This window comes from Budorcas taxicolor, chromosome 2 (genome assembly GCF_023091745.1).
Source record: "Budorcas taxicolor isolate Tak-1 chromosome 2, Takin1.1, whole genome shotgun sequence".
Taxonomy (NCBI): domain Eukaryota; kingdom Metazoa; phylum Chordata; class Mammalia; order Artiodactyla; family Bovidae; genus Budorcas; species Budorcas taxicolor.
Window position 1 is genome coordinate 8,738,273 of NC_068911.1, and position 23,468 is coordinate 8,761,740.

Below are 23,468 nucleotides of genomic sequence, written 5' to 3' on the forward strand. Positions count from 1 at the left end.
TCTGTCCATGGGTTTTCCAGGCAAGAATACTGGAGTGGCTTGGCATTTCCTTCGCCAGGGGATCTTCCCGACCCAGGGCTCAAGCCTGCATCTCCTGCGTTGGCAGCCAGGTTCTTTACCACCAAGCCACCTGGGAAGCCCAAGATATTTAGGTAGTAGAGCTAATAGATGGGAGCTAATGGGAGGGAAATGAGGGATTAGACATGTGCCCTCGAGTAACTTGGTGGATAATGGTGCTGTTTATTGAGACAGGGAAGACTAAAAGACAAGAAGATGTTGGAGATGTGGGCTTGTGTAATTTAAACCTTCTTTTCTGGCTACATTATACTTGAGCTACCTATCAGGCATCCACATGGAGCCTGGAGCTCAGTGGAGAGGTCAAGTAGGGGCTATGATTTGGGAGTCATTGGTATACAGGGTGTATTCAAGGGACTGGATGAATCCCCCAGACTCTAGGGGAGTGGTGGTTGTCAACTAACGGTGACTTTGCCCTTCTTGCAGGGGACATTTGGTGACATCTGGAAACACTTGTAATTGAAGGGTGGGAGTTGGTCCTGGCATCTACTGGTAGAGGCTGGGGATCCTGCTAAACATCCTGTGGTGTATAGCTCAGCCCCACCACCAAGAACTACCTGGCCCCGCACGTCAGTGGTGCCAAGGCCGAGAAGCTCTGTCCCAGAGTGAGAGTAGAGGTAGAGAAGAGAGGAGACGGCTGTGTCTGAGGGTGTGCTCGTGGGGAGAGTTGGAGCCATCTGCGAGGGAAGCGGGAAGCCCAGAGAGTGGGGGGTCCTGGGAGCGGGGAGTGTTTGGGGAAGGAGGCATTCAAGCAGGTTACAGAGGAATGACTAAATGGGTTAGGCAGGAGGAGTATTTGTGATGACCTTGATAAGAGCAGGTTCTGTGGTTTGGGGTTAGAAGTTCCAGGGGAGAAGTTTGTACCAATAGCTAACAATTACCGAGCACTTCCTCCCTGCTCAGAATGTCTTCCACGTGTAATTTCATTGATCCACACACAACAAGTACCATTATCCTTAGTCTATAGAAATGGTAATACGATTTTTACCCCCATTTTACAGAGGCAGAAACTGAGGCACAGAAAGGCTAATTATTCCCTGAGGACAGGCAGCCAAGAATAAGTGGCACAACAGGGGTTCAGACTAGAGTTCAGAGGTGAGGAAGTGGAGGCCGTGTAGACATAAAAAGGTCTCAGCTGACAAAGGGAACAGAGATAGGCACAGAGGATGCTGGCATGCCACTGGGAACGACCTACATGGAGACCGAAAGTGATGATGTTGGAGGGGAGGCTGAGAACTGAGGTGCTGGAGGAGGCGAGAAGGTTCCAGGGCCCAAGACGAGGGGTTAGCCTTTCTGGGGAGCATCGTATTGGTAATCCTGAAGTGGACCCTAACTGTCCACTTGAGCAGGATTGTCCCTGGACTTGACTGGCCTGCAGAGGTCTGCTGGCTGCTCTTGGTCACTCCCACCCTGGCTAAAAGGTAACCTCCTTGCAGGAAGCTGCTGCACAGGCCCAGCCTTCCCCGCTCAGTGTCCAGGGGGCTGCAGAGACGGTCGCACCCAGGAACCAAGAGCAGCCCTGTAAGCAGGAGCCACAGCCCAGGCTGGCCGGGCAGTTCTGTCAGTACAAGTGAGCGATGCGCCACCTTCCAGGAAGCACCACGGACTTTACAATAAGCCCACAAGGCCCCCACAAGGGACCTGCATCAGCCTCCCCAGGGTCTTCATCATCACTCTCCTCCCACTGCCGTCAGCCCAGGCTCCTTTGGAAACCTCAGGTGCTAAGTTCCCTCCTGCTCTCAGAAGTATTCCCACCTCCTTCATCCTCTCTGTCTCCTCCACCTGCTTAAGTCTCGCCTAACCTCCTGTCTCAGCAATCACATCTCAGACAGCCCTCTGACCACCCATCCCCGCCGACTAGGCGAGGCCCTCCTGTTGGCACCTCCTGTGGCACTGGATGCTGACCCTTTTATAATGCTTTCCCTGCTTAATGAAGTATTTTTTTGTCCAATGTCTGCATTCCAGCCTAGACTGTAACCTTCATGAGGGTAGGTCTAGATGACCACAGTCATTTCCAGTGCCTGGCATGTAGTGGATGTTCGGTGATGACTTACTGAAAGAAGAAACGAATTGGTGACTGTTTTACAACCTGTTTCATTCAGATACGTTGTGTGCAATGTTTATCTCCCCTACACACATTTCACTTTAAGTTTTTAAAGTTTCCTTGATCACTTTGGTGACTATTTTCACCTTTGTTAGAACACATGTTAAGAAAGTTTAATTATCTTACTTGGTAGTCATTCATCTAAAATAGAAAGATGTACTAAGCTTTTGGGCTTCCCTGATAGCTCAGTTGGTAAAGAATTTGCCTGCAATGCAGGAGACCGTGGTTAGATTGCTGGGTTGGGAAGATCCGCTGGAGAAGGAATAGGCTACCCACGCCTATATCCTTGGGCTTCCCCTGTGGCTCAGCTAGTAAAGAATCCACCTGCAATGCGGGAGACCTGGGTTCAATCCCTGGGTTGGGAAGATCCCCTGGAGAAGGGAAAGGCTACCCACTCAATAATATTCTGGCCTGGAGAATTCCATGGACTGAATAGTCCATGGGGTCACAAAGAGTCGGACACCACTGAGCGACTTTCACTTCACTAAGCTTTTATTAATACGTTATTGATTCTTTCCTGTAGGATGACTGGTTTGGTTTTGTGTGAACCAACAGAGCTTTACAACATCTTGAATCAGGTCACAAAACTATCCAGATTAACTGAACCCAACTACCTCTGTTTATTGGGTAAGTACTTTATTTATGGCTGGGTAGGTCTTAGCTGTGCCAGGTAGGATCTCGCATTGCAGTGGGCAGACTCTCTGGTTGTAGTGTGCGGGCTTAGTTGTTCCACAGCATGCGGAATCTTAGGGACTGAACCTGCACCCCCTGCTTTGGAAGAGAGCTTCTTAACCACTGGACCACCCGGGAAGTCCCAGTTTCACTTGTTTTTAAGCCAGATAGACCATGTCTCTGACCTTTGCTCAAGACTATGCGATGAAGATTCACTTATGTTGTTGCATGGAGCTAGAGTGTAGTTGGTTCATTTTTGTTATTAGATCATGTTAGAGATAAACAAAGGGGAAGACAGGATTTAATCGATAGTGTACTATCGCAATAGGGAGGAGCTCCGAGTGAACAGGACTCCAGTTTGCACAGAGGCCTTTGCGATGGAGAGTGAGGGAGTAGAGAGGGGGAACGTGGGGCTCAGAGGCAGGGAAGTGAAAAACTACAAACTGGGTGGCAGCTGGACCATGCGAAACCCAAGGGGGCTTGCTAACTGGTGCTTATCGAAGTTAGGCTCTTACCCTTCTCAGAGGCGGGGGACAGGGGCCCTGTCTTCAGGTGCCAAGCAAGCAGTAAGTTCTTTGATGGCCTTGAGTGTCCTCAGGCAGGCACTTCACAAGGGCTGAAGTCAGCCTTGGATGTACTCTTCAGCTGTTTCTGAAGGTAAAGATGTCTTCAGATGTCTGTAGTTTTTTCCCCCCATTGATTTTTAGCTTCTTTACAAATTCTGGATACAAGATTTTGTTAGTTATCTGTATTAGAGCTATTTTCTCTGTTTCTGGCTCATCATTTTACTTTAATGTATTTTAATGCTCCTGTTGGTCACGTGTTCCTTTGCAAAAGCAGTTGCTCATTTGATATTTTTCCTTTTCAGATGTGCGGTCCAAATGGGAGTATGATGAAAGCCACGTGATTACAGCGCTCCTCGTGAAGAAGGTATAGCGACAAGAGTCCGAAGGTGGGGCAGATGGGCTGCCTTACTGGAGGGCCGGAAGAGTGGGAGATTTTATCCGAGGTCCAAGAGGGGGCACCTCCTACTGGACACTGTGGGCGGCAGGGCAGGACCCCGTGTGTCCACCACGAGGGTCTCTGACACTGTCACACACTCCCTGAGGCCTCTCCCTGTCCTCCGTGGGCAACAGCTTCATTAAGCAAATGCTGATTTCATTCTTTGATGGGCCAGGCAGTGTTATGGACCCTGGGGTTGTGACTTTTGCCCATTCAAGCCTGTCTGCTTACTGCCCTCTTCATGGCGGATTTTGGATTTGGTCTCCATCGCCCACACCCTTCTCCAGAGGGTGTCAGTAGTTCCGGTGGCCACGGCTGCCCTCTCAGCACCTGTGCCAAGGCTCCTAATTGGCTGTGGGCTGGCCACTAGACCACTGTTCTTTGCCAGGCTATCATCTCTGGTCCAGTCAGCCGTGGACAGCTTCTCCCAGGAGGGACCATGGGTGTGGAAGACTCTTGGAACGTGGCAGCCTCTCTGGTCCACTCTCAGGGTTTCCAGGCCTGTGTGTAGTCAAGGAAGGGGACGCTGTCCCACCTGGGCGCCTCCCAGTGCTGGTGTGCAGGGCGTGTGGACTCAGCCTAACCCACCAACCAACAGGCTTCTCCGGTGGTTTCTTTAGAGGGCAGGCAAATACCTAATCCCGGAGTCTGTGGATCTGGAGTGTGTGGAACACTGTGTGATATACGATAACAACACCATCTCCCCGGAGCTAATGCTGAAAGACGACGGCAGTGATGATGACGGTGCTGACGACGGCAAGCACAGTGAGTCTGTACCAGAGCAGCGAGAAGAGTTAAGTTACCGAGCGCTTTTGCCACATGCCGGGAGCTCTGCCTGGGCCACCTCTACAGAGCAGCCCGATGGGGACGGCAGTGTCAGAACCTGGGAAGGGTCTGGGATGTTTCCTTCTTTGCAAGGTGACAAGCGAGCCTGCCGTGGTTTCGTGGATGCTGGCGTAAGACCTGAGGCTCCTGGCTCAGAGATAAAAGACTTTATTTCTCAGAGCAATAGAAGTAGCCAGAAAGCAGTGGGTGGCATTGTTAGCGAACTCTGAGCTTAGGGGGCCTAAATCTTTTCTAACAAACATGCAGAAAGCCTGCCTGCCCTTGACTCTGGAGGGAGGAACTGTCTCTATCAACCAAGGCTGTTTATTACACAGATATCCTTGGAAAGCCAGCGCCTTTGTTCAAAGGACACGTAGAAACACGAAAGGCCGTGGAGAGTTGTCTCTTAGTAAGTAATGTCTCCGTTTTATAGAGGAGGAAATTGGAGTCCAGGAAGGTGAAATAACTCATTCCCCATGTTTGGGACCGTGGGTTTCTACTGCTGTGTAACAAATTACCCCCAAACTCAGTAGTTTAATACCATAATCATTAGTTGTCTGTTTGTTTCTGTGGAATTTGGGAGCACTTAGCTGGGAGGTTCTCACCTTGTCCTGAGGCTGTAGACATGACGTCAGCCAGACTGCTGTCCCAAGGAGGTGAGATGGGGCCAGGATGACATGCCTCCGAGATGGCCGCTCCCATGGGAATACCCAGGAGTCCTCCGTTCCTTACTGCACGGACTTCCGCAGATGGCTGCTTAGACGGCCTCCTGACAGGGCAGCTGGTTTCCCCCGAGGGAGTGGGCCAAGACAGAGGGAGAGAAGGGGACAGCCACGTGCCTATTTATGACCTGCTCTTGAGACGGAAATACTAGGTCACATTCTGTTCATTAGAAGCAAGTCACTGAGTACAGCTACCCCTACAGGCTGCTGCTGCTGCTAAGTCGCTTTAGTCGTGTCCAACTCTACGACCCCATAGACGGCAGCCCACCAGGCTCCCCCGTCCCTGGGATTCTCCAGGCAAGGACACTGGAGCGGGTTGCCATTTCCTTCTCCAACCCCTACAGGAGAGGGGAATTAAACTAAAGGGAAGCATTTGAAAGTGTTTGTGGGAAGAGTTTTTAAACCACCACACGTAGTAAGTGGTGGGGCCAGGATTCAAACCCAGGCAGTCTGGCTCTGTCTGGTCTCCCACGGCTTGAATGGTGATCCTGGAGAACAGTCACTTCATCCTCGAGCTGGACCGTGGCCAGTTCCGGCCTGCTTCACTGAGGCTCCGCTGCATTCTCCATTCAGCCCCTGCTTTGGGCTGACCACGCATTGCTGCTGCTTGCTGGCTCAGTGACTGATAGGGGTGGATGAGTTCCATGGGCTGGGCGTTCATACCAGTGGCCACTGGGTGGCGGTAGGCTTCCACCTGTAATAACACCAGTTTTCTCAGGAGGCCCTTAGCCAGGAAATTGTCCCCTCTTTGCTACACTCATCCCTGGTCTGCAATCCTAGGATTGTCGGCTGAAGCCTAAGTCTTAGGAAATGGTGGTCAGTGAAAACAATCCCCTCTACTCTCTGTGCCTGACCTCACTTTAGCACTATGGAGCCACCATCCTCACTCGGTAAAAAATCACAATCACAGAACAACAGAACCCAAAACCACACACTGATAATTTGCTTACTCAGGGAAGAGTGCACAGTCAGGGACACCTGCAGCAGCCAATGGCTCGATGGCCACAGTGTTCTTTGTTTACTGATGTGGCAAGCAACATTCTTCATCCATAGTGTATACCAGAGAGAAGTTAAACATGTGCACACAAAACCTTGTACATGGGTGTTCCTGGCAGTCTTATAATAGGCACAAAATGGAAACACCTGAAATATTCATCAACAGACCAGTAGATAAACCAAAGGTGGAGAGCCACACAGAGGAATATTATTCAGCTATGAAAAAGGCTGGAGTGCTGACGCTTGCTGCAACACAGATGAAGTTTGACAACATCATGCCCAGGGAAAGCAACCAGATGCAAAACGCCACATTTATATAATTCCATTTCTAGAAAATGTCCAAAACAGGTCAAGCCATAAGAAATTAGGTTAGAGGTTGCTTAGAGCTGAATGTTTGCAGGGAAGTGAGGAACGAAACCCTCTAACTGGTACATGGTTTCTTTTGGAGGTGATTAAAATGTTCTGACATTGACTGCAGTGATGGTTTCACAACTGTGCATACATTAAAAAACATTCATTTCTATACTTTAAATGGATGAATTGTGTGGTACATCATTTATGATATTGTATATACACAGACGTGGCTCAGCTGGTAAAGAATCCCCCTGAAATGTGGGAGACCTGGGTTCGATCCCTGGGTTGGGAGGATCCCCCGGAGAAGGGAAAGGCTCCCCACACCAGTATGTTGGCCTGGAGAATTCCGTGAACTGTACAGTCCGTGTGGCTGCAAAGAGCTGGACACGACCGAGCGACTGTCGCTTTCTGATACACATGTGCATTCCGCTTATGTTGGATCGTCCTTCCTTGCAACAACATGGAAATGAAAATGAAATCTTGGAGTTTACAGACAAAGATCAGCTTACTTGGTGGCGAATTGCTTTTTAAATTTTAATTGTAGCTTTCATCTCTGTTTATATTCGCTTCAGTTTCCTCAATAGCTGTTTTCCAGAGTGGAGTGCCTGTCTACTGGGCCTCTAGGCAAACAGTGAGCACACAGGGGACAGTCACCTCTTTGGTCTCTGCTCTTAGGATTAGTGCTTGGAGCGGCTGTTGAGTGCGGCAGAACCCTGACCCACCTCACGCGCCACCCCGTCCTTATCCTGAGAGGAGGCTTCGAGCACTTCTCGGCCATGTATCACTTCTTCCGGACACAGAAGATCATCTGGATGCCTCAGGCAAGCTGTGCACTGAGCGCAGGCAGGCTGGGGGCTGAAGGGGTGGCGAGCAGGGCTGGAGAAGCAGGAGGAGGCAGATGGTGTGGAAAAGGTGGAAGAGATGTTGACGATGGCTTGGGAAGGAACTCGGGCAGCCAGGAGGTGCAGTCCAGTCCAGTGTGATGAATTTACGAGTGCCAGACGGAGGCAGAAGCCAGAGTGGTGTTTTGTCGACGGGGCCAGCTTAGAGAGCAGGGATCCGTGGCGGGGGCCTCTGGGCGATGGGTCGTGGTCAAAGGCACACAGGCAGGGCCATCCTTAGCTTTCTGGCCTCACAAACCCTGGCTGGGTCCAGAGGATACAACGAAAGGGTGAGATAGCAGCCCCTGCCTACAAGGATTCCTTTGTCTACTGGCAGAGACAAGGGTTGTAACAAAGTGTGGCCAAGGTGTTATACAAGGTGTCAGGAGCCAAACCAGAGGATGAATAAGGTGAGCACTGGGGGGCAGTGACAGGCAGACAGGGGTGCTCCCTGGGGGAATTTTATGGCATCTGGTTTCTTGAAGAGTCAGAATGAAATGGAATGTGAACCTGCAGGGGTTTCATTCTTTCTAGCAATTACTTCAGCTGTGCTCTCACTCGCCGTGGGCAGCATCATGGGCCGATACCATACTTTCAGACCACTCTCAGTTATCAGAAATTTCAGTTTCGTCGTACTATGAAACAACTGGAGAAATGTGCCTAGGAACTGGAATTTGGTGATAGGAAGGAATTCCACCTGATGCGAAGAGCTGACTCATTGAAAAGACCCTGATGCTGGGAAAGATTAAGGGCAGGAGGAGAAGGGGACGACAGAGGATGAGAGGGTTGGATGGCATCACTGACTCAATGGACATGGGTCTGAACAAGCTCCGGGAGTTGGTGATGGACAGGGAGGCCTGGCGTGCTGCAGTCCATGGGGTCACAAAGAGTCGGACACGACTGAGCAACTGAACAACAAGGAATTATCGTTACAGATTTTTTTTAGGTTGTGATGACATTATTATGGCTATGTTTCTGAGAACGTGAGTCTCTATCTCTTAGAGATACATAATGAGATATTTATAATTAAAATAACATGATGTCTAGAATTTCCTTCAAAATAATCTGGGGAGGGTCAGCAAGTTGAAGGTATATATGAAACGAAGTGGGCCATTAGTTGATAATGAATGTTTGCTGAAGGGTGAGAGATCCAGGAGTTTGTTACATCATTCTCTCCACTTTTGTGTACTTTTGAAATAATTTTTTAAAAGGGAATAAAATGGTCCAGTTCAAGCTAGGCTAGCTTAACGTTCTAGTCTCAACTCACGCCTTCTTCTCCCTTCCCAGAGCTGGGCAGCCTTCCTTTGTCTGCAGGCTCGGGACTGGGAATGGGGAGGAGTGCAGGGTAGCTTCAAGGACACCTTCTTACTTCCCCTCTTCCGGTCCTGGTCCCTTTGGTGCTGGGGGTCCGTGTGGGCCCTGTCTTGTGTGACTGGCTGCTTATCAGTGGTGGGGATGTGCCCTCTTCTCATCCTGCCCCGCCTGGTTCTGTGTGCCACCGATGATGGCCTTTGAGGCTGGTTTCCTTTCCATCTGGTACCAAGGATCCTTCAGAGAGAGCCAGCTGAGAATTCCTGACAGGAATACCTGCCAGGTCCCTTCCCTTCCATTGGCAGCTCATGACCTCCCACCCCGTCCACATTCCTTCACCTGAAGCCCAGAATGAGCCTCCAGAGGGTGTGATGGTAGGAATGAGGCTGCTCCTGGCCTTGCTGGCGCGGCTGCTCCAGCCAGCCTGTGTGAAAAGGCGAGGACCCACGCCTGGGGTCATACCTGTTCCCAAACGCAGGGTATACGTGTGGCGCTCTCCAGGAGACGTCCTCACCTTCCACTGGGCTGTAAGTCTTGGCTCAGCAGCTATACAGCCAGTCTTCCCGGGTCCCTCCAGGCGCCCCTCTTTGCCCACAGAGGAGCATCCTTACTGGCTTTGTGGCGACGAGAGGGGCTCTTTCTTGTCTGCAAACCTCACATGCTCATAACTCCCCTTCTTTCTCTTTTGTTTAATATTCACTTTTGGGTGCAGTGGGTCTTTGTCGCTGTGCATGGGCGCGCTCCAGCTGCGGAGAGCAGGGGCTGCCCTGGGCGTGGCGCTCAGGCTTCGCGTGGCCGCAGCTTGGCTTCCTGTGCATCTCGCGCTCTAGGTGCACAGGCTTCAGCAGTTGCAGTGCATGGGCTTAGTCACTGTGTGGCCTGTGGGATCTTCCCAGACCAGGGGTCAAACCCATGTCTTCTGCGTTGGCAGGCAGGTTCTTAACCACTGGATCCCCAGGAAAGCCCCTTTATTTTTCTCATAAAGCTTTAGGAAGGTGGAACTGGCATAGGTTAAAACAGCACATATTTAGAATGTACAGTTTGGTCAGTTTTGACATGTATACACCTGAGACTGGTCCTTGCCCCAGTCTTCTTAAGTAGTTTGGGAAGAGGGATGGGGCGGTGGCTGGTGGTATCTAGCAGGGCCTGGACAGGTGAGTTCTATGCTGCTTGTTCGAGGCCTTCATAGGATGTACTTTCCTAGACTGGCTTCTCCCTACTTTGGGACTTTTGTTAGTAATTCAGGGGCAAGAGCGAAAGCCCCACTCCCTTCCTGTTATGTGTTTTGACACGTTGTGAAGCAGACGTGTCTCTGCTGCTCCCCAAGGAACTCCTACCAGGGGGATGGAGGCACGGAGTTTAGACTCTGAGATGGCCCCTCTACTTTAGACCGAGTGACTGCTAATTTCCTGTCTTATATGTTCTTGTCTAGTCGCTAAGTCATGTCTGACTATTTGTGACCCAGTGGACTGTAGCTGTGTTGGGGGAAGGCAGTGGGCTCAAGTTGGACATGTTAGTTTGTGATACTGGTTTCTTTTACATTTGTCAATGTGGTTGTCAAAACTGTGTCCTCTAGAATTAATAGGCAGTGGCTGTTTAGAGCAGAGCATGTTTTTATCCATGTTACACCCACTCCCCCACGGCCCTTGAAACTACTGGGAAAGGAAGCTGGTTCAAAAGCATCAAGAAGAGCCTTGACAGATTTGTGATGAGAATGAGTGAGATTTTCCACATGAAACCAGGAGTTCACTTGGCTCCAGCAAGCTGAGCATCCTGAGGGGGTGGTCACCCTGAACCCTAGGGAGCGCTTTGGGTCACATTTGCAGGTAGTGGGCCTGCCTGCCTGCATGTGGAAGGGCCGAATGTCTCACAGACTTGGGGGTTGACTCGGAGTGGTGTCTGCTCATTGATAAAAAAGCTTTTGAGGTCGACAGTTTCAGAGGAATGTGGGCTGGTGGTGGGTTCACTGGGAGGGGAGGTGTGCTGAAGCCAGAAGGCTCTGAAAGCCTCAGGTGGACTGCACACTAGCTTGAGGTCTTGAGATGTTGTTTCTGAGTCGAACTTGGAGCCAGAGGTGGTTTAGAACTGGTTTGACCTTTAAAATTATATTGGTTAGCATTTCCTATGGAAAACTGATGAAAAAAGGGGGGTTTCTAAACAGTTTGAACATTCTTTGGCATTGCCCTGCTTTGGGATTGGAATTGGCCTTTTTTCAGTCCTGTGGCCACTGCTGAGTTTTCCAAATTTGATGCTGAAGCGGAAACTCCAATACTTTGGCCAATGATGCAAAGAGCCAACTCATTGGAAAAGACCCTGATGCTGAGAAAGATTGAAGGCAAAAGGAGAAGAGGGCAGCCAAGGATGAGATGGCTAGACAGCATCACTGACTCCATGGACATGAGTCTGAGCAAACTCTGGGAGACAGTAAAGGACAGGGAAGCCTAGCATGCTACAGACAGTCTGTGCGGTCGCAAAGAGTCAGACACAACTCAGCGACTGAACAACCACCACCACCACCAGATCATATTCTATAAACATCAGTTTATTCAATGTTAGTGGATTTCTTTTTCTTTTTTTCTTTTGAGGTTATGCCTAGGTTTTATATTGCTAAATATAACAAGTAAGTTTCTGGTCTATGCCAACAATAAACAAGTATCCACTGTTTTATTACCGACATCTGAACTGCAAGAGGTCACCCAGGGAACCATTAGGGGCATTTTCATTAGTCCTGGAGGCATGTTTTGAGAACAGTCTTAGACTGGTGTGCTTCTCTGGCTGTTTTCCAACTTGTTTATAAGTCTCATTAATAATTGTTTAATAATTATTTTTGTTAATAATTGTTTCTAACCACCTGATGGGCGCTCTAATAATCTTTCCTTGGAAACACTCAAATTTTGTAATCCACCCCCCCAGGTTTATTGAGGTATAATCGATGTATAAGATTGTGTAAGTTTAAGGCGTACAGCATGATTTGATACACATATATGTTGCAGCTTCTCTGGTGGCTCAGATGGTAAAGAATCTGCCTGACATGCAGGAGACCCGGGTTTGATCTCTGGGTCAGGGAGATCTCCTGGAGAAGAGAATGGCTACCCACTCCAGTATTCTTGCCTAGAGAATCCCATGGACAAAGGAACCTGGAGGGCCGCCGTCCATGGGGTCCCACAGAGTCAGACAGGACTGAGCAACTAACACTTTCACTATCACTTCATATGTTGCAAGATGATTACCATAGTAAAATGAACACATCCATCACCTCACACAGTTACCGTTTATGTGTGTGTGAGCGATGAGCACATTTAAGATGTACTTTCTAGAAATTTTTCTTAAAATTTCAAGTATATAATACTGCGCTGTTAGCTGTAGTCACCATGCTGTACATTAGATCCCCAGAACTGATTTGCCTTATATCTGGAGGTTTATAACCTTGACTAACATCTCCCCATTTTCCCCACCCCCACAGCCCCTGGAAATACCATGAGTTTTGCTTTTTCAGAGTTCCACATGTGAGTGAGATCATGCAGTGTTTTTTGTTTTTTTTTTTTTTGACTGATTCACTCAGCACAGTGCCCTCAAATTCCATTCATGTGGTCACAAATGACAAGATTTCCTTCTTTTTTATGGCTGAACAGTATTCCATTGTATATACATGCTGTATTTTCTTTATCCATTCATCCATTGATGGACTTCTAGGTCATTTCTGTATCTTTTGTGAATAATGCTCAAATGATCATGTGGGGTGCAGATATATCTTCAAGATGGTCATTTCATTTCCTTCAGATATATACCAAAAGCAGGATTGCTGGATCAAATGGTAGTTTTGTTCTTAAATTTTTTGACATAATTTTTTAAAATTAAATTTTGCTTTACATTGGGACATAGTTGCTTCACAATGCGGTGTTAGTTAAAGGGGCACAGCAAAAGCGGTTCAGCTATTTGCATACATATATCCACTCTTTCTCAGAGTCCTTTCCCGTATAGGTTATTATAGAATACTGAGTAGAGGTCCCTGTGCTATTCACTAGGTCCTTGTTGATTATCTGTTTTATATATTGTATTGTGTGTATGTTAATCCCAAACTTGTAATTTATCCTTCCTCCTACATCTTTCCCTTTTGATAACCGTAAGTTTGTTTTCAAAGTCTGTGGGTCTCTTTCTGTCTTGTAAGTAAGTTCATTTCTATCATATGTTTTTACTCTTTGTGTGTGTGTGTTTTTTTTCTTTTGTGTTTTTTTTGGTATCATATTTTTAAGATCCCACATATAAGTGATACCATATAGTGTCTGTCTTTCTCTGTCTGACTTATTTCACTTAGTTACAATAATTTCTAGGTCCATCCATTGTTGCTGCCAACAGCGTTACTTCATTCTTTCATATGGCCGAGTAGCATTCCATTGTATATACGTGCCACGTCTTCTTTATCCATTCCCCTGATGTTGGGCGGTTAGGTTGCTTCCACGTCCTGGCTGCGTAAATAGTGCTGCAATGAACATTTGGTTAGTCTCATTCACTATCCCAGTCTGCCTTTCTAAGCTTGTTTGCTGAGCCGCATCTCAAGAGACAAAACAGAAACAGCTTCTTCTCTGGGGATTATTATCACAGCAGGCTTTCTCCATCCCCTCCTCAGGAACTGGATGCCTTCCAGCCATACCCTATTGAGATAATGCCAGGCAGGATCTACCTGGGAAATTTCAAGCAAGCCTGCGACCCTAAAATTCAGAAGGATTTGAAAATCAATGCACATGTCAACATCTCCATGGAGACAGGGCCATTGTAAGTAGAAATACCACTGATTTCTTTTAATATTAGTATTATTTATTTATATAAGCCTTCTAGTGGCATGCACTGATAGAATTGAAATGGCTTTTAGAAGTCAGTACACACTGGAATGGGATCTGTGTTGTTTTCATCTGTTGCTAGCCTGCTCTTGACTTCCCGGCATGAGCATAGCATCCTCTGCCCCAGACTGAGACCCTACACTTGCCCCACAGCCCGCACTTAAATCTCATCAAAAGTAATGCTGTTTTGGTGCTTTGATATTCTGATGCAAAATAATCCTGGTTTACCCTGCTTTCCTTGTCTCAGGCCCTCTGAGAAGTGACCCCTCTCTTAGTCCATCCGGGCTGCTGTAACAGAATACTGCAGACCAGTGGCTTATGAACAACGGGCTTTCTCATGGTGTGGAGGCTGGGAAGTCCAAGGTGGAGGCACTGGCAGATTCCGTGTCTGATGAAGGCTTGCTGTTGGTTCACAGATGGACTCTTCTTGCTGTGGAAGGGGCAAAGCTGGCGGAAGGGGCAAAGCTCTCTAGGGGTCCCTTTCACAAGAGCACTAATCCCACTCATAAGGGTTTCTATTTCTGCCCTCATAAGCTAATTACCTCCCCAAAGCCCCACCTCCAAATACCGTCACTTTGGGAATTAGGGTTCAACATATGAATTTGGGGAAGACATAAACATTGGATACAGCAACTGTTATGCCTCAGATTTTCCCTGGTGCTAGGGACACACGCGTGCGCGCGCACGCACACACACACACACACACACACACACACACACACACTCACCATTGTTCATGGAGCAGGAAAGTTCTTTACAGCCTTGCTTGTCAGCCTGTGTCTTCCCAGCCATGTCCAGTCATGATCACCAAGGCCTCTACTTCCTCTAGTTCCTAATCAAAAGCTAATAAAATTCAGCTCAGAGAGAATTTATATAACACAAGAATTCAGTGAAGCATCTGGTAATAAAAATTACTATGTGAAAATCAATAAATCTTAAGAAAATCACATCAAGGCACTTAGTGAGACTGCTGAGAACAAGAGAGAGAGGGAGGAGAAGCAGATAAGTAAGACATGACTTTCAAAGGAACAATAATTAGACTGACGACTGACTCAACAGAAATCAACGAAAGGGGAATATGGAATATGTCTTTGCAGTCTTTCTGGTGATTCCCCACCACCTACCATTCACAGCATCTGGGCTAGACTCACTGGGGTTCACTGATGGGTGGAGTAAAGCAAAAGTGATGGGCTGTCACTTCTGATATTGGGTCACACATAGACCATGGCGTCTATCTTGCCGTGTCTTGCTCACTCACCCTGAGGGAAGTCAGCTACCATGCTGCCAGCTGTCCCCTGGAGACAGGTCTGCAAGGCAAGGGCCTGATGGTTTTAAGTGAACAGCTAGGGATGAGCCGAGGCCCTCAGTCCAAGAGCCCGTGAGAAACTGAATCCTGCCAACAGTCACATGAGTTCCCTGGTGGCCCAGTGGTTAGGACACGGCGCTTTCATTCCTAGGGCCTGGGTTCACTTCCCGGTGAGGGAACTATCTTGCAAGATAGCCAGTGCAGCCAAATCAATAAACAAATTAAATTTAAATTTCTGATTGTTGCTAGCATATGGAAATCCAGTTGATTTTTATGTTAACCTTGTATCCTTCAACTTCCTCCGTCCATATGTCTCCTCCATTGTTAGGCTTTCCCCGACTCCCTCGACTTTTCCCTGCCCCTCCTCTTCAGCAGCACGTGTAGGTCTTTATCCTAAAGCCTAGCCGATTGGCTTAGCCATTTGTTTATGTGTACACCCCTCCCGTCAGGGTGAGAGCTCCTTGAAGCTGGGAGAGGCCCTATTTGATTCATATTGTGTCCACTAGGGTCCACACTAAAGGCATTGAGCGAGTGTCTGGGGAAAGAATAAATGATTGGGGATAGATGGCTGAATGGATGGTGGGTGGGTGGTCGGGTGGGGAGGGAGAGAGAGAGGACGGGGAAGGGAAGGGTGGATGGACAGAATGAATGCATGCATGCATGGTGCATGGTGCTTGTATTTTTCACAGCAAATGCTCATGAAGAAACTAAACCAGAATATTTTCATTCCTGAATCTACTGCACCTCTCTGCATGCCACAGTGAATGGCCAGCAGGCTGTATTCTTCGTAAATAGCATTTAGCAAGTGCTCACTGCACACCAGGCATTGTGCCAAGCTCCTTGCAGGCGTCTTCTCTTGGAATGTGCCTCATGCCTCAACTCCCTCTTCTCTCTCCCTTGTTTATAAAGCTTTAGCCACTCTGATCTCCCTGATGTTTCTCAAGCATACTAAATATCCTGGCCCTTGGAGCCTTTGCACTTGGATTCTCCTCTACCTGGAACACTCTTTGCTCAGATAACCGCCTGGCTTGTCCTGTCACCTCCTTTAAACCTCTTCCCAACACCACCTCCTCAGGAAAACCTTCCTGACCACCCTATCTAAAACAGGAGCCCCACCACTCTCCGTCAGTCTTGCTTCCTCCATTTAACATAGCAGACTCATTACATATTTCCATCCTCACCGTCTGCACTGTGTTCCAGGAAAGCACCAGGTTTGGCTAATAGCAATAACATCCCGTTTACTGAGCGCTGTCACGTGCCAAGCAGATTGCCAGATGCCGTACATAGATGAGTTGATTTAATCTACACAACACCCCTCTGAGGCAGGCGCTGTTTTTCTGAGAGGGGACCATTTATTTACCCCCATCTCCCTGCTCAGCCTCCTCCCCTTATGGTCCTGTTGCTGTGGATGAAGGACACTACAGCCAGGCTCTGGGTGAGTCTGCCCGATGACATGCTTTTCTTCTGCTTAGTTTTGTAGGTGACGCCGACAAGCTTCTGCACATCCAGATAGAAGATTCCCTGGAAGCAAACATTACACCCTTTTTACGCCACCTCTGCCACTTCATTGGTAAGGGGCATTCTTCAACCAGGCCCTAACTGGCCTGTGCCCAGGGAACAGAGAGGGCCATGGCGCCTTGTACCTATTACTGACGGTGACTCCCAGCTCTCAGGAGAAAAAGGGCGGGGTTAAGCATGGTGCAAAACCTCATGAGGCAGGCAGTGTACCATCAGCACATTTTCCAAATGAGGAAACGGTGGCTTCGAGTGCCCAGGCCCCACAGCCAGTGCTCACTGGTTGTGGTTCACATCAGGCTACACAGTCTGTCAGCACCCAGGTGCCCATGGGGTGCGGTCTTTCCATCCCCACCTAGGGAAGTCAGCCAGTGGCCGACCTTCCTGGGAAGGAAGCACGGATAGCTCAGAGAAGGCCTTTCTAGGATGATGCTAAACACATCATTCGCCAGGCAATGGAACAGTATCCTAGAGCTGTCACGTGACCCGCCTAGCCCATGGTGTGCTGGTTCCGAACCTACTTTTGGATCCACTGAGGCCAGTCATCTTCCGGATCCTCAGAGAAGGGAGCCACGCACAGCCTCCCACCTTTCCTTCTCTCTCCAGATATTCACCTGGAGCTCGACTCCGTCATCCTGGTCTTTTCCACCTTGGGCATCAGCCGCAGCTGTGCGGCCATCCTGGCCTTCCTTATGCATCGGAACGGGCAGACCCTGAAGGTACGTATTCCCTGGTCCGGGAGGTGAGGTCAGAACTGCACCTCAAAGGAATGGGTCCCCAACACTGCCTCGGGACTTTAACTGATGGTGAGGGATTGAGAGGGAAGGGTCAAGGGCTTTACCTAACATACCACACCCAAGGACAGGGTGCCAAGGGCTGGGCTAGAGGCCTGGGGCTGGGCACCTGGGGCAGGCCCAGGACGCAGGCTGGGCAAGGCTGTGGCCAGCAGGACCGCCTGGATGGCCCCCAGTGCTGCCCAGCTCTCTGCTAGTGTTTGTTCAGGGCTCTCCAAGGGAGGTGCGTTTTGGCTGCTGCAATGTACCTGTTGGCCATCTGACGTCTTCTTTGGAAAAATATCTATTCAGAATCTTAGCCCTTTTAAAAATCAGATTATTTGGACTTTTTTGTTAGTTTCTTTCTTTTTTTTTTTTTTTGCTGTTGAGTCGTATGACTTCTTTATGTATTTTGAATATTAACCCATTATCAGTTATATGATTTGCAAATATTTTCTCCCACTTCTTAGGTTGCCTTTTCCTTCTCTGTTCAGTTCAGTTGCTCAGTCATGTCTGACTCTTTGCTGTCCTATGAACTGCAGCATGCCAGGCCTCCCTGTCCATCACCAATTCCCGGAGCTTGCTCAAACTCATGTCCACTGAGTCAGTGGTGCCATCCAATCATCTCATCCTCTGTCGTCCCCTTCTCCTCCTGCCTTCAACCTTTCCCGGCACCAGGGTCTTTTCAAATGAGTCAGTTCTTCGCATCAGGTGGCCAAAGTATTAGAACTTCAGCTTTAGCCTCAGTCATTCCAATGAATATTCAGGACTGATCTCCTTTAGGATGGACTGGTTGGATCTCCTTGCAGTCCAAGGGACTCTCAAGAGTCTTTTCCAACACCACAGTTCAAAAGCCACCAATTCTTTGGTGCTCAACTTTCTTTATGGTCCAATTCTCACAATCATATGTGACAAAAGAGGAACTCCCCAGGTCAGTAGGTGCCCCATATGCTGCTGGAGATCAGTGGAGAAATAACTCCAGAAAGAATGAAGGGATGGAGCCAAAGCAAAAACAACACCCAGTTGTGGATGTGACTGGTGATAGAAGCAAGATCCGATGCTGTAAAGAGCAGTATTGCATAGGAACCTGGAATGTCAGATCCATGAATCAAGGCAAATTGGAAGTGGTCAAACAAGATGGCAAGGGTGAACGTCGACATGCTAGGAATCAGCAAACTAAAATGGACTGGAATGGGTGAATTTAACTCAGATGACCATTATATCTACTACTGTGGGCAGGAATCCCTCAGAAGAAATGGAGTAGCCATCATGGTCAACAAAAGAGTCCAAAATGCAGTACTTGGATGCAATCTCAAAAATGACAGAGTGATCTCTGTTCGTCTCCAAGGCAAACCATTCAATATCACAGTTATCCAAGTCTATGCCCCAACCAGTAACGCTGAAGAAACTGAAGTTGAACGCTTTTATGAAGACCTACAAGACCTTTTAGAACTAACACCCAAAAAAGATGTCCTCTTCATTATAGGGGACTGGAATGCAAAAGTAGGAAATCAAGAAACACCTGGAGTAACAGGCAAATTTGGCCTTGGAATGCGGAATGAAGCAGGGCAAAGACTAATAGAGTTTTGCCAAGAAAATCCACTGGTCATAGCAAACACCCTCTTCCAACAACACAAGAGAAGACTCTACACATGGACATCACCAGACGGTCAACACCGAAATCAGATGGATTATATTCTTTGCAGCCAAAGATGGAGAAGCTCTATACAGTCAACAAAAACAAGACCAGGAGCTGACTGTGGCTCAGATCATGAACTCCTTATTACCAAATTCAGACTCAAATTGAAGAAAGTAGGGAAAACCGCTAGACCATTCAGGTATGACCTAAATCAAATCCCTTATGATTATACAGTGGAAATGAGAAATAGATTTAAGGGATTAGATCTAATAGATAGAGTGCCTGATGAACTATGGAATGAGGTTTGTGACATTGTACAGGAGATAGGGATCAAGACCATCCCCATGGAAAAGAAATGCAAAAAAGCAAAATGGCTGTCTGGGGAGGCCTTACAAATAGCTGTGAAAAGAAGAGAGGTGAAAAGCAAAGGAGAAAAGGAAAGATATCAGCATCTGAATGCAGAGTTCCAAAGAATAGCAAGAAGAGATAAGAAAGCCTTCCTCAGCGATCAATGCAAAGAAATAAAGGAAAACAACAGAATGGGAAAGACTAGAGATCTCTTCAAGAAAATTAGAGATACCAAGGGAACATTTCATGCAAAGATGGGCTCGATAAAGGACAGAAATGGTATGGACCTAACAGAAGCAGAAGACTGTAAGAAGAGGTGGCAAGAATACACAGAAGAACTGTACAAAAAAGACCTTCAGGACCCAGATAATCATGATGATGTGATCACTAATCTAGAGCCAGACATCTTGGAATGTGAAGTCAAGTGGGCCTTAGAAAGCATCACTACGAACAAAGCTAGTGGAGATGATGGAATTCCAGTTGAGCTGTTTCAAATCCTGAAAGATGATGCTGTGAAAGTGCTGCACTCAGTATGCCAGCAAATTTGGAAAACTCAGCAGTGGCCACAGGACTAGAGAAGGTCAGTTTTCATTCCAGTTCCAAAGAAAGGCAATGCCAAAGAATGCTCAAACTGTTGCACAATTGCACTCATCTCACATGCTAGTAAAGTAATGCTCAAAATTCTCCAAGCCAGGCTTCAGCAATACGTGAACCGTGAACTCTCTGATGTTCAACCTGGTTTTAGAAAAGGCAGAGGAACCAGAGATCAAATTGCCAACATCCGCTGGATCATGGAAAAAGCAAGAGAGTTCCAGAAAAACATCTATTTCTGCTTTATTGACTGCCAAAGCCTCTGACTGTGTGGATCACAATAAACTGTGGAAAATTCTGAAAGAGATGGGAATACCAGACCACCTCACCTGCCTCTTGAGAAATTTGTATGCAGGTCACGAAGCAACAGTTAGAACTGGACATGGAACAACAGACTGGTTCCAAATAGGAAAAGGAGTACGTCAAGGCTGTATATTGTCACCCTGCTTATTTAACTTCTATGCAGAGTACATCACGAGAAACGCTGGACTGGAAGAAGCACAGGCTGGAATCAAGATTGCCGAGAGAAATACCAATAACCTCAGATATGCAGATGACACCACCCTGATGGCAGAAAGTGGAGAGGAGCTAAAAAGCCTCTTGATGAAAGTGAAAGAGGAGAGTGAAAAAGTTGGCTTTAAGCTCAACATTCAGAAAACGAAGATCATGGCATCTGGTCCCATCACTTCATGGGAAATAGATGGGGAAACGGTAGAAACAGTGTCAGACTAATTTTGGGGGGGCTCCAAAATCACTGCAGATGGTGATTGCAGCCATGAAATTAAAAGACGCTTACTCCTTGGAAGAAAAGTTATGAGCAACCTAGATAGTATATTCAAAAGCAGAGACAATACTTTGCTGACTAAGGTCCGTCTAGTCAAGGCTATGGTTTTTCCTGTGGTCATGTATGGATGTGAGAGTTGGACTGTGAAGAAAGCTGAGTGCTGAAGAATTGATGCTTTTGAAGTGTGGTGTTGGAGAAGACTCTTGAGAGTCCCTTGGACTGCAAGGAGATCCAACCAGTCCATTCTGAAGGAGATCAACCCTGGGATTTCTTTGGAAGGAATGATGCTAAAGCTGAAACTCCAGTACTTTGGCCATCTCATGCGAAGAGTTGACTCATTGGAAAAGACTCTGATGCTGGGAGGGATTGGGGGCAGGAGAAGAAGGGGACGACAGAGGATGAGATGGCTGGATGGCATCACTGACTCGATTGACATGAGTCTGACTGAATTCCGGGAGTTGGTGATGGACAGGGAGGCCTGGCGTGCTGCGATTCATGGGGTCACAAAGAGTCGGACACGACTGAGCGACTGAACTGACCGAACTGAACTGGAAAAACCATAACTTTGACTAGACAGATCTTTGTCAGTAAAGTAATGTCTCTGCTTTTTAATATGCTGTCTAGATTGGTCATAACTTTTCTTCAAAGGAGCGAGCATCTTTTAATTTCATGGCTGCAGTCACCATCTGCAGTGATTTTGGAGCCCAGAAAAATAAAGTCGGACACTGTTTTCACTGTTTCCCCATCTATTTCCCATGAAGTGATGGGACCAGATGCCATGATCTTAGTTGTTTGAATGTTGAGTTTTAAGCCAGTTTTTTCACTCTCCTCTTTCACTTTCATTAAGAAGCTCTTTAGTTCCTCTTTGCTTTCTGCCAGAAGGGTGGTGTCATCTGCATATCTGAGGTTATTGGTAGTTCTCCTGGCAATCTTGATTCCAGCTTGTGCTTCATCCAGTCCAGCATTTCGCATGATGTACTCTGCATATAAGTTAAATAAGCAGGGTGACAATATACAGGCTTCTTTGTAATCTTTTTTTTTCTGACTGCACTGCGCAGCATGCAGGACCTAAGTTCCCGCACCAGGGACTGAACCTGTGCCTACCTGCAGTGAACGTGTGGAGCCTTAACCACTGGAGCACTAGGGAAGTCTAGATTGCCTTTTTAACTTGTTGGTGGTTTTCTTTGCTGTGCAGAAGCTTTTTAGTTTGAAGTAGTCCCACTTGCTTATTTTTGCTTTTGTTTCCTTTGCTTTGGGTGTCAGTTCCTAAAAGTCACCACCAAATTGATGTCAAGGAGTTTACTGCCTATGTTTTCTTCTAGGAGTTTAATGGTACCAGGTCTTCTATTTGAGCCTTTAATCCCCTTTGAATTGACTTTTGTGTATGGTGTAAGATGGTGGTCCCACTGGACTGCAAGAGAATTCCCAACAGTTTCATTCTTTTGCATGTGGCTGTCCAGTTTTCCAGCACTACTTATTGAAGAGACCATTCTTTCATCATTGCATATGATTAGCTTCTTTATCCTAAATTGGCCATATATGTATGGGCTTATTTCTGGGGTTTCTCTTCTGATCCAATGATATATGTGTCTATGTTTTATGCCAATACCATACTGTTTTTATTACTATAGCTTTGCAATAGTCTGAAACCAGGAAGTATGATGCCTCCAGCTTGGTTCTTCTTCCTCAAGATTGCTTTGGCTATTTGGAGTGTTGTTGTACCATACAAATTTTAGGACTGTTTGTTCTGTTTCTCTGAAAGATACCATTGGGATTTTGATAGGGTTTATGTTCAGTTTGTGGATGGCTTTGGGTGGTATGGACATTCTAACAGTATCCCTCCAATCCATGAGCATGGGCTATCTTTCTGTTTACTAGTGTCTTTAATTTCTTTTATCGTTGTCATAGTTTTCAGTGTACAAGTTGTTCATCTCCTTGGTTAAATTTATTTCTAGGTATTTTACCCTTTTGATGCAGCTGGAAGTATTTTCTTAATTTCTCTTTCTGATAGTTTTTTATCAGCATGTGGAAACGTAGCTGATTTCTGTATACTGATTTTGTATCCTATGACTTTGCTGCTCTGTTTATTCATTGTAACAGTGTCTTTGTGAAGTCTTTGGGGTTTATATATAATGTGTTGTAGGCCAAGAGAGACAGTTTTACTTCTTCCTTTCCAGTTTGGATGTCTTTTTCTTACTCTGTCTAAGACTTGCAAAACTATATTGAATAAATGTGGCAAGAGTAGGCATTCTTGTCTTGTTTCTGATCTTGGAGAAAAGCTTTCAGCTTTTCACTGTTGAGTATGATGTTAGCTGTCAGCTTGTCATGTGTGGTCTTTATTATGTTGAGGTACATCCCCTTGATACACACATTTTTGAGAGTTTTTTTAAGAGGCAAATGCAAACTATGTGAACATGCTTTTTACTACCATGTTCTCCAGATATCTTAACACATGGCTACTATTTGTGCAACTTTGCCCTGGGCCATCTGGCTTCTAAAAGGTTAATTTTTGGCCCGTGTGGCAGATTAGGGATTCCACTTCCCCAAGTCTACACTTTGTACCAGAACAGCGCTCACTTCTCTACTTGTGACGAGAACGCCTTATTCTGTTTTCCCCTGCCTTCCTCATATTTTCCCTTAGTAACTTCTGCCACAAAGCCTTCTGCTTTGCTTTGAAGCCCACTCACTCACTGTCTCCCCACTACCCAACCTTCTGGAAGCTTCTTCCTTTC

The 23,468-nt window shown here is 47.1% G+C and overlaps 1 protein-coding gene across 5 annotated transcripts in view; it reads left to right on the forward strand.

The window, feature by feature from the left end:
• The window catches only part of STYXL1 (serine/threonine/tyrosine interacting like 1), a 30,783-nt gene that overhangs the window by 5,762 nt on the left and 1,553 nt on the right, over positions 1–23,468 (forward strand). For 3 of the 5 annotated variants that reach the window (XM_052656677.1, XM_052656685.1, XM_052656662.1), the window contains 8 exons: positions 2,703–2,806; positions 3,720–3,781; positions 4,474–4,618; positions 7,426–7,571; positions 13,570–13,715; positions 16,559–16,656; positions 17,208–17,320; positions 21,795–21,878. In XM_052656677.1, coding sequence (XP_052512637.1) covers positions 2,704–2,806; positions 3,720–3,781; positions 4,474–4,618; positions 7,426–7,571; positions 13,570–13,715; positions 16,559–16,656; positions 17,208–17,320; positions 21,795–21,878 — 897 coding nt within the window. In that variant the 5' untranslated portion in view covers position 2,703. Of the gene's footprint in view, positions 1–1,511; positions 1,794–2,702; positions 2,807–3,719; positions 3,782–4,473; positions 4,619–7,425; positions 7,572–13,569; positions 13,716–16,558; positions 16,657–17,207; positions 17,321–21,794; positions 21,879–23,468 lie in introns of all 5 variants that reach the window. The other 2 variants (XM_052656670.1, XM_052656693.1) reach the window with 2 other exon arrangements.